Genomic DNA, 15,894 nt, shown 5'->3' on the forward strand with positions numbered 1-15,894 from the left:
TTGGCAGTTAGATTAGCCAAAAAGTGTTGCAATTCAAAGAAAAAGTTTAGCGCATCTAGATTTATATTTTGATCTGACGACTGAGATTGGTTGCGCTAAACCATTCAACGCTGGATGTTGTTTGACTCTGCGACTAGCATGTTACATTAGCACTGCTATAAAATTTAGGAGGTTCTCCTAACTGACGTAGATTAGCACACTGTAGGACTTAGCCTAAACAAACAAGGTATAAGATACCATGTGTCAAGAAAAATCCAAGGGATTAGGTTGTGTGGTGCAAAATCAGCAGACAGCACTAGGTGACAAAACTTTCCATGTCGCGTCATTTGAAGCGCCTCCCGCCGCTGCAAACACTACTTTACTACACTACAGTATTAATCATCAGTGTGGGCGTAGGTCCCCTAGTGGATGTCTTTATGGTTCTTGGCATTCGCTTTGACCAGCCACGTAAGCTGTTCTCTACGGATCTTACTTTATATTAAAATTAAATTGGTTGCATTTAAGCGTCTTACCTATGATCTTTGTTTCCAAAGTTACCCTTAATCACTTTTCCAAACTCAAACAGTAAATAAAACGAATAATTAAAGAACTGATTGAAGGAGACGGATTTCTTCTACGTTTATGAACTCACAACGTGTAACTTTTGATTCTGGTAAATATTTTTCAGACTTTCGGTACAGTACTCTTTACAAACACATTTGATCCGTCTATGCTCCTAAATTTCTTTCTCGTAATCAATTTTCGCGTACTCACACCGAAAGCAATTATCAAATGCAACTAACCCAACATAATACTAGAATTCAATACAGATAGCATGAAAGCCATTCGTTTTTGAAACTTCATTAGCTTAATCGTCCTCATATACTTTTTTCCTGAAAGAGACCTATAGAGTTCACATGGCTTTAATTAAGTTATGAATGCGGTCATCTGTAAGAATGTATCTTCATTAGTAATAGTAATAGACAAAACAATTTTTCTTAGTAGAGAGGTGACGATGACGACAGTAAATTACTGGTCGTTTAGTCCGATTTGCAGCAAAATTGGTGCATCCCTCATGCAATGTTTGGTATAGTAGCTTGTGTCTCTATCACTGGGCAAGGGAAGTTTGTAACATTATATAGGTACCCAGAAGTATTTCGGAAAATTAAAACTATTTTGCCGTATTCACTTCAGGGTTCAGCCCCCATACATGGGGTGAGAATGAGATCAGAGAATCATAAGAGCAAGGGCCATTCACTGCCCAAATCAGTGAGAGACTAGCTGAACAAGGGAATCTGGACTATGGAGAGTAAGTTTAAGGGTCTAAGCGGCTTATTTTCAACTGTTTCTTCTTCTTTTTTTTTATTAAAAATACACAAATGGCTAAACATTAGCCGTTTCCCCTTTTCTTTAGGTTTTTTTAATATTAAAATTTGTGAAGGGCCCACTTTAAATAATTTTAAATTAATAAAACTCTTAAAATATCCCTAGGAAGCAAATTTTTAGCCGCTCTTTATGTTTTTTCTCAAACGGCTGATTTTCAGCCGCCTAGTGAAGACTTTGCAACACTCGCTCGTCTCAATGAGTGTACGAGTGATTCTAGGTTAAAGTTAACTCACTCACTGTCCATAGTAGCATCAAATTAGACCAAAATGAGTGAGGCTCATTCATATTGAACGAGGATCCTCACTCTATAGCCCTTGCTCTAAGTACGAGATAAGAATTTGGGTGTAATAATCTTGTCACTAATTAACTTATCTTATCTACCCTTAATCATCATCGTCATTAAATAAGTAATGAACATTCCTAAAAGTAGAATATAAGAAGTAAACTACTGGTCCCAAGACTCACCAAAGTAAGTTTGAATAATCAATCCACTTTATTAACGGTTAAATTAATGGTATAACCGTAAAATACACCAAAATTCAAGGATATATTGTTTTATTTTATCAGTCTTTTTGTTCTTTCTTTAGTTCTCTGTTGAAGAAATATAGAAGTTGACGTGAACCAGACAGCAGCAGTCATGGAAGAAAGCTACTCTCTCAAGTGCAGTGATATCTAGAACTCTACAGTGTAGTGAAGTGAAGATAATTTCTCTGATAAAAGAAAGAAACTCCAAATGGATTACGAAAGGATCGACAAAAATCAGGTTTCTACGGTGAGTTTCCTTGCCTTTTTTTTTTTCCTCCTTTCGAAGTCTTCGGCCAATTTGGCTTTCTCTTCATTCGGTGATTCTAAGATAATAATGTTTTGATTATTTTTGAGATTTTCTTTCTGTAGCTAAAATTGGACACATCGATCTGTCAAAGTCGTTCTTATTCGGTTTTGTTTGAAATTCTTGAGTTGTCAATTTCATACACTAATTTTGAGGTTTTTCTTGTTCTGGAACCCTAAATTCATATTTCATGAATTGTTTCACTCACTAAGATCTGTGTCAGAATTAGGTGATAGTAGTTTACTGTATAGAATTTATCGAGATCAAAATGAATTGTTATATTTAGTTCTGTTCACTCGTTTCTGTTGTTGATTTCGTTGCTGCTCTCTCTTGAAATCTGAATAGGGAGGAGGATTTTCTCCAGCGAAGCTAAGGAGTATGTTACTTGGGGTAGAGAAGAAGAGAAAGGAAGAGGAACAAGTTGTTTCGAAGTTGTCACTGAGATCTGAACTGGATGAGATTGAGGACAGAGGTGAGAAATTGAATTCTCCAAATACTTTTGATTGTTAAGTTCTTGTGTAAATTTAGTGTAACAATTGTAAATTCTGAGATACTGATAGCTAAAAATGTAATGATGTTTGGATGTTAACATTTCAGACAATTTCAAGGATGTAGATATTGTTAGTGAAATTCCTGGATGCTCTACTGATATGACCGCGGAACGTAGATTAAATGAGCAGAATGTATTAAATTCAAGAGTTAGATCTCAAGAAGATGGTTCTTTGGAGTATGATAGCGGATACGATAGTGCAAACATGTCCTCTATTTTTGAGTTCCAAAAATCGGAAAAAGCAGCACCACATAGAGCTGCTCCATTCTCATCATTATCAAAACCGGCACCTTCAAAATGGGATGATGCTCAAAAGTGGATAGCAAGTCCTACTTCAAACAGGTCAAAAACAGGACAATCCCAAGCTCAAACCGCGGGATCTCGAAAGACTGGTTTTCTTGGTTATGGGAGCCGGCAAACATCAATGAAGGTTGTAACTGAAGTTCCAGAGCAGAGATCTTTTGCAATGGATGAAGCAGATACTAAGAGGATTGATCCTAGTCAACAAGGTAAGAGAGTTTTTAAAGCACATAAGTTTGTTACTTAGGTACCTGGACCATGTCCTGTTGCACTCTCGGAAGATGAGAGTTGGAAAATTTCTTAAAATTTTCTATTATCTATTTCGAATTGCTTGGGTGAAAATTACCAACTTGCTTGCTTGAAAATTCTTACCTTTCCCTTCTTGTCAAGTAAATAATTTGAAGCATTCCTTCAATTGGCTAGAAGTACTGAATAAAACTTGAGGTTATATTGTGCATCATAGCTGTTGTTCTATCTAAAACAAAATTGTGCAATATAAAACAAACTTCTTTCCGACTTAAATATCTACACTCGTCAAGTGTTTGATCTGAAATCTTATGCCTCATTGTTTCTTCCATCATTAATCTGCTACGGATTGTAATGCTTTCAAAATTGGGTTTTAGAGTCACCGGTTTGACAAACATAATTCCCCCACCTATTACAAAATAAAATAAATGACACGATCATAAACTGTATTTCATTCCTCGTTTGAGCAATTCGATACCTCTGTGTTATGTGATATAGGAGTGATATTTGGCGTTTCTTTCATGGCCGGTATTTTTTAATTTTGGGCAATCTGAGAAATTGCTTGCGGAAGTTTAAATAACTTTGTTTGAATCTGCCGCAATTACAGCCATGTATCCAACAACTTTAATTCTGTTAATTTTGCAGTTAGTCTTAGCCGGCACGACTCATCCATATCTGTACATAGCGCAACTACATTTATTCCACCTCCATCAACAGTTAGATCTGTGTCCATGAGAGATATGGGTACAGAAATGACTCCAATTGCTAGCCAGGAGCCTTCTAGGAACGGAACTCCTGTAAGAGCAACATCACCTACACGAAGTCCCACGTCATCTAGGCCAGCCTCTCCTGGAAGGGCTCAACCTGTTTCATCTTCTTTCCAAACAGAAGATTTTCAGGTTGATAATAACCATGCAGAGTTGTCTGAGAAAGAACTGCAAAAGAAAACTAGAAGAGAAATAATGGCACTTGGAGAGCAGCTTGGGAAGCTGAATATTGCTGCCTGGGCAAGCAAAGAAGGGGATGACAAAGATGCATCTACTTCATTTAAGACTGTTGGTGTGAATCAGATTCCTAAAAGTGTTGTTGAGACCCGTGCAACGGCTTGGGAAGAAGCAGAGAAAGCCAAATATATGGCCAGGTGACCTCCATAGAAACATTGCTTTGTCATTTACCCACACTTCATATCTGTAGAAAAATAATGCGAACTGTGGATAATTATTTTGGGGTAATTAAAGCAGGTATAAACGTGAAGAGATCAAAATAGAAGCATGGGAAAATCATCAAAAAGCAAAGACAGAAGCTGAGATGAGAAAAGTCGAGGTACTGTGTTTTTTTTTGGTACTGAAGTCATTTTATGATTGCTTGAAAAAGGTGGATTTTTATTTTTAAAATGTTAAAAATAGTGACATAATCTAGTGTATCTGACAGCTGAAATGCTGTATCATTAGATATGATCATTGTATCTATGGTACATTCGAGTTAACAGATCTTGATGGATCCATCCTATTCAGCAAATCATTTTATAAAAATCTTCTTTACCTACGAGTCATCTATAAGATACTAGTCACTAGTTACATCTCAGTGGAATAAACATTCATGTAACTGTTTGTGCTATTCCTTTTTGTCACTGGTTTTTTACTTCATATTTTTTTTGGATGGCTACCTAATTCTTGCTCAATTAAGTCCATATTAGATGACTTGATTGAAAGAAAGGATCTTAGACAGGGTAGATGAGTTTCGCTGTAGTCAGCAAGAAAGTAGGGTGTCATGAATAAGAAGCTTGGCATTCATGTTAGTGGTGAATAGTTGCAGATACATTAAGGTGAATGTCATACTTATTGAAGTTAGCAATGCTCAACTATGAGTGGAACCAAAAGAATTAGTGAGTCATAAATCTGTTTGCGTCTATATGGTTCCTGACTAGAAAGATAAAGCCGAAAAATGGCTTCATTAGCTCATGGGAAGCCTCTAGGATTTCAATGTTACCCATGGTGAGTGACTGCAGAGGCCTCAAGGAGAGTTGTCTTATTCTTGAGAAATCTAGCAATTCCCTACTGTGAAGATAACCCAAAGAACTAGTGATTCATAAGTTTGTTTGCCTCTGGATGGTTTTTGACTAGGTAGATAAATCTAAGTACTAGTTGTGTGGGTTCGTAACATCATATTTACGGTATAACGATAGTTGTGTGAAAATATTTATGTTGGGACTTGGAGGTAGTTCTCCGATAATGTCGAGCAGGTTCCCACTTTTGAGAGTTGTCTGGGGTAGTTTTAACTTCTAAAATTTCTCCAGCTTACATTTGGAATTTATTCTACAGTTTACCTTTTTGACATGGATACATGGTTGGTTAGATTTTATCAAGTATTACGAATCTGTTTCTTTCTAGAGACAATTGTTACAAGGGACGCCTTTTAAACATTAACTATTCTATTTGGGATGGTCATCCTTTTCTGTTTCATAAGCTTCACCTTAATATCCTAAACCAAATTTAAACCTTCAGCAGCAAGTGAAAAATGCCATGCTCAAATTTCAATGTGATTGCTTATATGCAGGTTGAAGTGGAAAGGATGAGAACACAAGCTCATGATAAGCTGATGAACAAGCTGGCAGCAACACGGCACAAGGCAGAAGAGAAGCGAGCAGTGGCAGAAGCCAAGAGAAATCGCCAAGCCGCTAAAACTGAACAACAAGCTGATTACATTCGGAGAACTGGCAGAATCCCGTCCACTTTTTCTTTCCGTAGTTGTTCTTTTTGTACATGAGTTGTGAGATTCCTTCTTTTTGAAATCTTCATTGTAAAGTAACAATGGCCACATGGTATCATGTGATTTCCAGGTGCCCAATTGCCTCCTCAAGCCTTCAACCTGTCATCCATGGTTCCCTAGCCAGTCAGATATCTAAGATCCACATGGTTCCCTAGCCAGTCGATATCAGAGAGAGCGGATCTTACTTACTTAAAATTAAAGCAATATAATTCACAATTTGGATGAAATATAATATATTAGTTGGCTATTAGATCCTCGAGATAACAGTGTTTGCATCGCTATGCCAATTTACCGTGTATGGTTGTATTTCACATTTATGCTTTAGTGTGACATTTCTTACTCCAGAGATAAATGCGTCTGGAATACTAGTGAAAGTTCTTACTGTTACCGATCAGTAACAAATATATAGACCACTGATATCCAAAGTACAGCCCACAAAAGATCCGCAAAATCTTAACCAAATTAGCTATATCATCAAAGAAATCGACAACATTTGGCCATTCCAGTCCTGACAAAAACACAGGCTTGAAAGTTCAGATTGGTTCATTGATTCTTGCGGAAGAGATTGGATCTATGAAATTGTTTTAGAGGGAAATTGATTTTAAAGAAGCTAAAAAAATCATCAATTTCACCCCACGGAAATTTATAGGTGAAATGAGAATCCTGGATTACAATCAATTTTATGGAGGTGGTGTGGACTTTGAAATGCACTGTTTAACATGTGATTCATGTGAGAAAGAAGGAAAAAAGCCTAATGAATAAGCAGGAGAACAAAGTTGAAATACTGCTCCATATAAGTCTATTTTCCTTTTTCTATTTCTTTTCTTGTCAAAAAAGAACTTTCATAACCTTAATTGCATGTCTGGGCAAAAAAAGGGAGCATTTTGTTTGGTAATGAAATAAAGTTTAATACGTTTCTCCAATCCCATACTTTTAGTTAGGTTCTCTTTTGGCTTCTCCATTCCATTCATTCCAACAAAGGTTTGGCAGTGATAATGGATCTAAGTATCTAATGAACAACCAATAATAATGCTGGTAAAAATGAGGAGGATCCGTGGAAACTCTTCTTATATGTATACTACTATTATACATGATTTATATCATTTTATCCACAAAACTCAGACAACAACGAATTTAGATTTAATATTTTGATGAACATTACGAACAAGGTATCTTCGTTTTATTTTTCTTGATCGGTAAAGAATTTGGTGCTGGCGAGTTTCGAATTCAGATCACTGGTATCATCACCGGGTGACTTTACCACTGTACTACAGTGACACTGGCGATTAATACCAGTCACTCTTACACGGTCCCTATTTTGATAATTTTCTGATTTAACTACTGTTGGTGTTGTCAAACAAACGGGATAGCTACACAGTACACAGACATGCCTTTATTTTATTTTTCTATAAGCCGAGTCTTGAGAGAGATGCTGATAGCTAAGTAAGTACATTGTATACCGTAAAGTTTTAACACGTCTACAAAAAGTTGGGAAAACTTTTGACTCATCAGGTGAACTCTCCATTGGAATTGTAAGGTAGAGATCAGCTCCATTTGTCGCCAATGGGGAACGACCGAGATCCAATGCCTTCCAGGCTCCAACATACTCTACAAGGGAATAATTCTGAAACAATTAAACATGAAGTTGTATACAACAGGAAAATGCGCATGTTCCTACAGACAAACTATACATAAAAAACCTATGATCTTGAAAGCGACTTGGTCCACTAAATATGTTTTGTCTGATACCTTTGAGAAGAAATGACTGTTTTGTGGATACAAGGTTGCATGCTTAGCCTTGAACAGTTGAACTGGAAAAATCATGAAAACATGATTGATTTTCGCGGTGTGGTTTCAAAAAAGTAAAGGAAAACATTAGAGAGGGGCAGCTGGCCCCTAATGTTATCGTCCTTATTAACAGACGTAGTTGGGTTTGATTAGTAGAGAGTCCTTAATGTGCTAACAACACTCTTGTTATGAATGATTGCAGGTGTTTATATTTCTTGATATGCATGCAGCAGCACATATAATGACCTTTGCGCTGTCATCCACGATGAAGTGGTGAATTATGATGCATGTACGTACCTTTTGTTAGGCTTATAAAAATTTAATGGCACATGTGTCCCCACTAGGTTCCCTTTCTCGAAGGGATTTTGAGCAATGTACATACATTGACCTAAGAAGTGACCGAATATGAAACATTGCACCATTGGTAGTGTATAGTGGTGGAACACCACGCATCTTTTCGGAGGTGGATCGCAATATCATTTCTACATGAACTCGGTGAGTAAGCTTTATGCTAAATACGTACACTAGTAGATAGAAGGAAGATAATAAAATTGATCAAAAAGAAACAGAAAACTGAAGATGGTGGCTGCCCCGAGAGAAGTCTGCCTGCCTCAGTAATTGCTAGTTTTTTTGTTTTTTTTACTAGAAAATGACCCGTGCCGTAACGGCCCGGGCTATTTTACATTGTCCTAAATAGGGCGTCAAATATTAAATAAATTAATATATATTTTCATTTTATTTTCGTATTTAAAATTCTTACTGTAGAATTCTTACTGAGATGTGATATCAATAGAAATATGAAAATGATTCATCTTAATCTGCCCCAAAGATTAGTCAGGTGCCCTAAGAGGCCTTGACTTTTTTATTTTTTCAAAAAGAAAAAACACGACCAAAATATGTCATATAACAGGCTAACAGCTCCATGTGAAACAATATACAGATCACACAGCTGCGTGCAAACCAATCCATATCCGAATATTGTCCGTCTTGGGAGTCTAATATCTCATCCACCGGCTACAGAATTCGAAACAATAGCTACAATGTTTCACAGATAACATGACATGAAAATGTTTACTCGATATTGACTGTGTGTAAACCGACTCTCCTTTCTGGTCATATAGCACTTGAAAAATACCCTCAAGTAATGGAAAAGATTGCAGAGTTGAGAGTAATGCATAATGATCAAATTCACGCGGTCTCGATAAGTTTTTTCACCCATGTTAAACCTCAAAATATGTGATGTAAAGGGTTGATTAAATGCTAAATGTAATTAGGAGACATCTTGTAAATGTAGGAATAACGGTATCCTGACCTTCAAATTTAAGGGAACAACTGATATACGGCTCATAGATCGTCAAAGTTCATAAAGATATAACGTATTTTTTAGCCCTTTTATGCCCACACATCTACAAACATAAACTGCTGAAACAAAGTCAAAAAAACTACCAAAAAGAATAATAAAAAAATAACGGGACTACGAAAACATAATGTGGTTGTCATATGCGGTAAACGTTATATGGTGGTCCATTTTAACATTCAGGATCTCTTCAAAAACTGCAACCACATTATACTTTCCCTTCTCCTGGTGCCATTTAAACATGAAACTGGATTTACATAAACCAAAAATTCTTCACTTTGGAACTTAAATATGTACACAGGCAAATTTGTTTGTCTCACTTATGGATGCCTAATAAAGTAAAGAGAAACGAATCACTGGGAAACTCTCCCATTATGACAATGTCGGACAAAGTGGCGCGGACAATCTGCTGGACTTAAATTGTCCAGTGCAGATAATATGGTGAAGCCGGTATGGTCTGTCACCTCAAAGTGAAGAAGGAACCTGCATCCGCTTAATCAGAGTGTATGCCATGGACAATGGGGGTGCGGAATTTTTAGTGAAACTACTGGAAATTACTGGAAATTATATCCCATAATAATACACTGCAGCACAGGTTCCTCGAAATTTGGTGCATCTACAGTCTCCGACTTCACCCACCCCTTTAGGTATGCATTTGTTGCAGCCTAAATAGTGCCACCCGCTGGTATCCAAAATTCGAGTTGCAATGGCTTCGACGATAATTCCATTGAGTACCTACATGCCACAATTGGTTAGCCATCTTTGATGTGCGTAATTCCATTAGAGGTGACAATATGAAGATATGCAACGTATCTGGACAGTTAGACATGTACTTGATGAGCGGGACTCCATTTGGCATCATTAGTTTAGAAATTGTGTTTATATTTTGGCATAAAAAGGTCCAGCGCTGGAGGGATATTTCAAGTTGGGACTGTTATTTGGCATGCCGGTTTAAGGAAGTCTGACATGTTGCACATGTGAGTTAATTTCGAGTTAGATTCGTCGTTGCATAGCCATGACAAATTATAATGGCCATGTACATGCAAGTGATACCTTTCCTACGCATCAAAAAAATGTTGACTTGAGAATGCCATGAAACTAAATGCGGCTGTCCGCTATCAGGTTATTTTCAAAGGAAGAGTTAATATTAAATATGGAGGATATTTAAGGTACTGCATTAAGCGTCTCCTTACCTTAGTTGTTTGGAGCAGTAACCTTAAGGAATAAGATGATTTCACAGTATATGTACGATCATACTGACTGAATTCCCGAAGTTCCCTTTGCATTCACCCATCACATTGATTGCCTGTAAAAGTATTTCAGTTAATTGACACTCATTACTTGCCCTATGATTTTATGAGCACAAACACATACATCTATGGATAACAAAACAATCAACTCCCACATCATAAAATTCATACATAAAATATAAATCTCCTATTAGACATAACCTGAATAACATGCCATAGCAAAGAGTTGGTGCTGAGTGCTGACCCATGAAAAAAATTAAAGAATATGAAGAGGATGCCATAAAAAACTTAATAAATAGGTCCTCTTACTGCATGAAAGGAAGGGGATCAACCTAGTTGTACCTTATTAATGACAGTAGTATCAAAGGCTACTACAACATTTTAGGCTTAGAACTCCATTATTTTTTTGAGTCTCACGCTCATTCAAATCATATAAGAACGAATGACGGAAGAATAAATGAAAAACTAAGAAGTAACCAATATGTCAATTGGTATATCTCAAAGCCCAGAGCTCAAATTGGCCAATTGAGATTTCATAATATGTAAACGTTAAAGCACACAAATATCTCCCTGTTCCATAATTCACTACAGGCACGCCATCAAATGCCAGGACGGAGTCATATTTCTTAAGCATCGTGTGGGCATCCAAAAGAAGATCAAGTTAGCTCACATATAATTCCTGTCAAGCTCTAATTCTAAGATTGAAAAAAGAAAGAAAAAAAAATCCAATTGTTTTTCTACCACTCACCCAATACTTTCTGCACCCAATTATAATTCTAAGTTGTATTTTACTCAATCAAATATTCAACACTAACAGTGTAAGAGGTCGGTATAACAACTCACAAAACCTTCATTAGGCTCAAGACATCTACTATTTCTTAAGCATCAGGAAGAAGATCAAGTTATCTGTGATCTATTCCTTACCATTTTCTATAACTCCACCGAGTCTGAGATTGGCATATTAAAGTAAAGAATGCATAATGACAAATTCTGCAACCCAACATTAAGAAATGGAAGAAAAGCTAGTTGAAGGTTACCAACAAATTATTAGAAGTACTCAGAGGATGCTACAGCAGAATAGTTGATAGTTACCAGCAAATGGCATATCATTTATTCACACAAATGGAATGGACCAATAAAACCTTCAAAAACATTCATCACATGTAAGCATAGCATCCTGGAAACAATAAAGTAACCGTATAAAGATTAAATGAATCATAACCACCATAGTTATTGTGTACCTCAGCTGTCATATTGGTTCTGACATTTGTTAACCCCCTTGCACAGATTATTGTATGAACGGCATGCAAATGGAGATACAGAGGTGTAGTGGACCAAAAAAGGCCTACCAATACATGGTTAATTTTCTCTACCGCCGCCTCCAGGTCCTCTGCCGACTCCTCCGGCGCTGCTAACGATCACAATAAAATAAAAAAGAGTCACTACAGATATAACACACCAAAGAGTATCGGCAACAATACATCGTATTTGAAAAGTAAAATTCAAAGTAACCAATTTGTTCAAAAGAAGGATCGTCTCAACTCTTAAAGCAGAGAAGACAACCAAAAAATACACAAAATATTATGTAATATTCACCAATTTTAATTTTAATTTTATCATATATATTCCTCTGCCAACATTTCTGGCATTTATAGTGTTACACAGATTCAGATTCCAATGCCGCCACTGAACCCAACAGACCAAGAGGTTGGAACCATTTCCAAGCGTTTCTCATCTAACTCAGAGACTTCTCATCCAAGACCATCATATCATCTTAATTGATTAATCAATCGTCAACACATATTGCTATTTTTCTTCTATTGTATGAGAAACTTAGAACACCAAACCAAATTTAGTGAGAAAAACGGTTGCTGAAAATATAATATGAAAAAACATATCACTTAAAAATTTAATCATAACAGTTTATATGCCTTTGAAAGAGTGATTGGTTCCAAACCTCTTTGATAAAAAGTCAGCCACAAATTACCTGCACATTGTTTTTTTAAATAAAAGAAATGCAAGATTGGGAATTTGATTACTGGAGGAGAAAATTCACACCTTAACGGCATTGTTTCGATGACAATGTAAGTAGTATCCCCAAAATTATAACAGATTAGCATTTACAGAACTTAGAAGAGGTAGGAATTTTTGAAAAGTAATCTCAGTAGAGGTAGGAATCATTACAAATGATGAATCAAACAATTGTTGAACAGTTAAAGTACAGATAAAAATTATCGATACTTGAGATGGATGTTAGCTCTTTCCTCAATATACCGACCAAAATCTGCAAGATTACATCCAAAAAGTTAAGAAATTCCAATGGAAGATGATGAAGAAGCCGAACATACACCAATCGAAAACCTTGATGTGTGAAAGCCGGTGTGGGTGAGGTTTCCTATAACTTCATTTTCTCAATATACCGATCGAAGACAGATGCATCATCTCTAAGTTGTTTTGAAAATACACCAATCAAATACAATTATAAAGAAAAATTAATTCAAGTAATTACCTAGTAGTCTTGAGAGAGAGTACTCTGAAGAAACAAACAGAGAAACTTGGGAAGATGATAGCGTCTCTCGAGGTTTATGTAGGAGATTATGGGACATGCCAAGCTGTTTTAGTGTAACGTATGAGATTCATTAGTCGGCTCTAACGTGCGAAGTGCGAACAAAAGTGGAAGAAAATCCCGATTTTGACAGATCGGAAGCAAAAAAAGAAGTGGAAGAGAAGCCAAATTTATTTTGCAACGGAAAAGGGATTTAGGGCACGAAGTGAGCACAGGCGTTGGATGGAGGCTTAAAAGGAGGGATTATTTTCGACCACGACTTATCTTTTGCATTTTCACAGGAACGGGAGCCGTCGATCGCTGTAAATAGCCTACTCAGAACCATTAGTTTAACAAAACACAGTTGTTGTTTTTGTAAGATAGATTTATCTTTTTTATGTTTTTGAAGATTCAATAATTTACCATTTGTTATATACTTTTACTTTGGCGTATATAGATCTACCGACGGAGAATTCTCCAAGTAAATCCCGAAGAAAATCGATATGTGGGACCCCCTTTAACTTTTACAATCACAATACTAGAAAGGTTGTAATCACTGGATCCTCCAGTAAGGAAATATTTCAGGCAGTGGCGGAACTACATGTAGACTTTGGGATGCCATCCCAAAATCCAAAAAAAACCAAAATTTTATAGTGGTTTTGAGTTTGGTAAAAAATAGTCATGCCTAAAAATAGACTTAAGCCACCCCCAATAATTCAATTTGTTTCCAAGCCACCCCACTCTTATTTTCAAGCTCCGCCACTGATTTCAGGATATATATCCGTGAGTCTAACATTGTTTTTATTAGAATACGTTATGAGTATTACCTCTCAAGGAAATGGTCCTACATTGTATTATTTTCTTGGATACATAGGCGTATCCAAGATTTTTTAACCATTTTTTTCCTAAATAATGAAAAATGATATGTTTGGCTAATGAATCTGCTACATGTATGACTAATATCCTTGTGGACATAAGTGCATAACGAAAGCTACTATTAATTGCTAGAATGACATTAAACGAACGCGCGATTGGGGATATCGAAACTAATTGGGATACACATTACTCCCCCTAACCAATAGTGTTTACTAAGGGGTGTTTTCTGGGGACAAAAATACTAAAATACCCTTCCCTCAAAATAAAAATCTAAAAACTTAAAATAAAAAAACAAAATCATATTCCCCATTTCCATCTTCACTTCTTATTAATTTATTTGAGGTTAGGGTTTTGAAACCCAAATATTCTCCATTCCCTTTCAAATTCTAAATTTTCCCCACTCCCTTTCAAATTATCTTTTCCTTCTCTGCTGGCTCCTCACTTTGAAAACGATTTCTTATTTTTTTACATTCAAAAGTGATGAAGACCATGCCGGAAGTGATGAAGACCATGCCGGTAGTGATGAAGACATGCCAGAAATGATGAAGACCATGCCGGTAGTGATGAAGACCATGTCGGAAATATTTTTTTTACATCACCGGAAGTGATGAAGACCATGCCGAAATTGATGAAGTCCATGCCGGAAAACGGTGCCGGCATGCTTGGTAACTAACATTCAATGTCGTAACTAAATGCCGGCATGCTCGATAGAAATCTATCAATGTCGGTAGTCAAGTGAAAAAAATTTAAGCTTCCTGGATACTTTACATCATGTGCCGGCATGCTCGAGAATTAATTAACTGTGTCGGAAGACTGGTTAAAACGAGAAAAAAATTCAAAACAAAATAGGTCGAACACAGTCGGGAGGGGTTACTCCCCCCCGGACCCCCCAGACCCCCTGCATAGCGTACCGGCATAGTTTTTTGGTTGAACGTGGTATTAATAAGCTCGGTGCCGGCATGGACGTGGTATGAATACCATGCCGGTATGGCTGCTTCCGGCATTGTATTCATACGACGTCCATGCCGGCACCGAGTTTTTTCAGCTGCAAAAATGGTGGATTCAAAGAAAAAAAATCAAATTTTCAACCTCTTAGCAGCAATTCTCTCTTCACAATCATCCTCCATTTTCACCAAAAAAAGTTCCATTTCAAATACTTTTTCCCTCCTTCTACTCTCACCTCACTTACCCAAATACAAATAAATATGCACACTAATCATTTAACAAATACTTAAGATCTTTCCTAATTATAATTAAACATTAAACCTGATTAGTGAGGGATAGATTAGGTATTAGGTAAAATACTTAGATAAGGGGTGACCCTGATTTGATATTTAGATCCCGTTTTTGTCTTTTTCCTCTATCCCCTAATCGTGCGTTCTATTCAAACGACTTTGTTCAATATAGATGTCTCGGTGCTCTTTTTTTCGCTCATTAGACTGGTTTTAATAGGTCTCTAACTTTTACATGTTTTGGGTCTATGACTTTGGTGTGACAACATCTTCAACTAGACTTGCTAAAGATCATCGAGACTCGGTATGACTCATCACTCCATAGACTCGACCCATTCTAAACAATTGGTTGTTATATTGAACCTTGGTTCAACTACTTGACAAGTAGTCTCAGATGACTTGGTCAACTCAACATTAATATCATATTGGCTCCACTTGTTGATTTATACGAGACATCAAACATGCTACATTGGTGGATATTCTTTAGGGCTTAGATCCGCTGGTCTACGACAGATGCGGTGTGTCATCGCACACTCATAATAGAAAGAAACTAAGTCGTGATAAACGTCGGGAGAAAGAAGGAATAAGTGAACATGTAGCACAGTTTTCCAGCAATGCGAGACAGATTTTACCACTTTTTGTATATCTTCTCGAGTACTTTTGAGTCTTCTATTTTCAACACATTTCCACTTCTTACCGGAGACCCGTATGTTACTATTATAAATAGGAAACTCAATTTATTCAGAATACATCTCGAAGAAAATACCAAGTAATCTCTCAGCAAGAT

The 15,894-nt window shown here is 36.7% G+C and overlaps 1 protein-coding gene and 1 long non-coding RNA gene across 5 annotated transcripts; one reads left to right on the forward strand and one right to left on the reverse strand.

The window, feature by feature from the left end:
* Positions 1-1,960: 1,960 nt before the first annotated feature.
* On the forward strand, positions 1,961-6,286 carry LOC113298281. The gene is made up of 6 exons (XM_026546981.1): positions 1,961-2,137; positions 2,540-2,666; positions 2,792-3,253; positions 3,936-4,431; positions 4,532-4,613; positions 5,847-6,286. The coding sequence occupies exons 1-6, from the start codon at positions 2,099-2,101 to the stop codon at positions 6,054-6,056; spliced, it is 1,416 nt and encodes a 471-aa protein (XP_026402766.1). The 5' UTR covers positions 1,961-2,098; the 3' UTR covers positions 6,057-6,286.
* Positions 6,287-9,305: 3,019 nt separating this feature from the next.
* LOC113298282 lies at positions 9,306-13,325 on the reverse strand. 4 transcript variants are annotated; one of them, XR_003334130.1, is made up of 4 exons: positions 12,964-13,325; positions 11,696-12,738; positions 10,398-11,596; positions 9,306-9,939 (listed from the first exon to the last, which is right to left on the reverse strand). It is a non-coding gene; the product is annotated as an uncharacterized LOC113298282 (long non-coding RNA). The 4 variants fall into 4 exon arrangements; XR_003334132.1 differs by having other exon boundaries at positions 10,398-10,510; positions 11,379-11,596; positions 11,696-13,324; XR_003334131.1 differs by having other exon boundaries at positions 10,398-10,510; positions 11,492-11,596; positions 11,696-13,313.
* Positions 13,326-15,894: the final 2,569 nt, after the last annotated feature.

This window comes from Papaver somniferum, chromosome 7 (genome assembly GCF_003573695.1).
Source record: "Papaver somniferum cultivar HN1 chromosome 7, ASM357369v1, whole genome shotgun sequence".
Lineage (NCBI taxonomy): Eukaryota > Viridiplantae > Streptophyta > Magnoliopsida > Ranunculales > Papaveraceae > Papaver > Papaver somniferum.

Coding starts and splice junctions, on each gene's coding strand:
- LOC113298281 (XM_026546981.1), top strand. CDS start 2,099: ATGGATTACGAAAGGATCGACAAAAATCAGGTTTCTACG. Junction 2,138..2,539: donor ACAAAAATCAGGTTTCTACG/GTGAGTTTCCTT, acceptor AAATCTGAATAG/GGAGGAGGATTTTCTCCAGC. Junction 4,432..4,531: donor AAAGCCAAATATATGGCCAG/GTGACCTCCATA, acceptor TAATTAAAGCAG/GTATAAACGTGAAGAGATCA.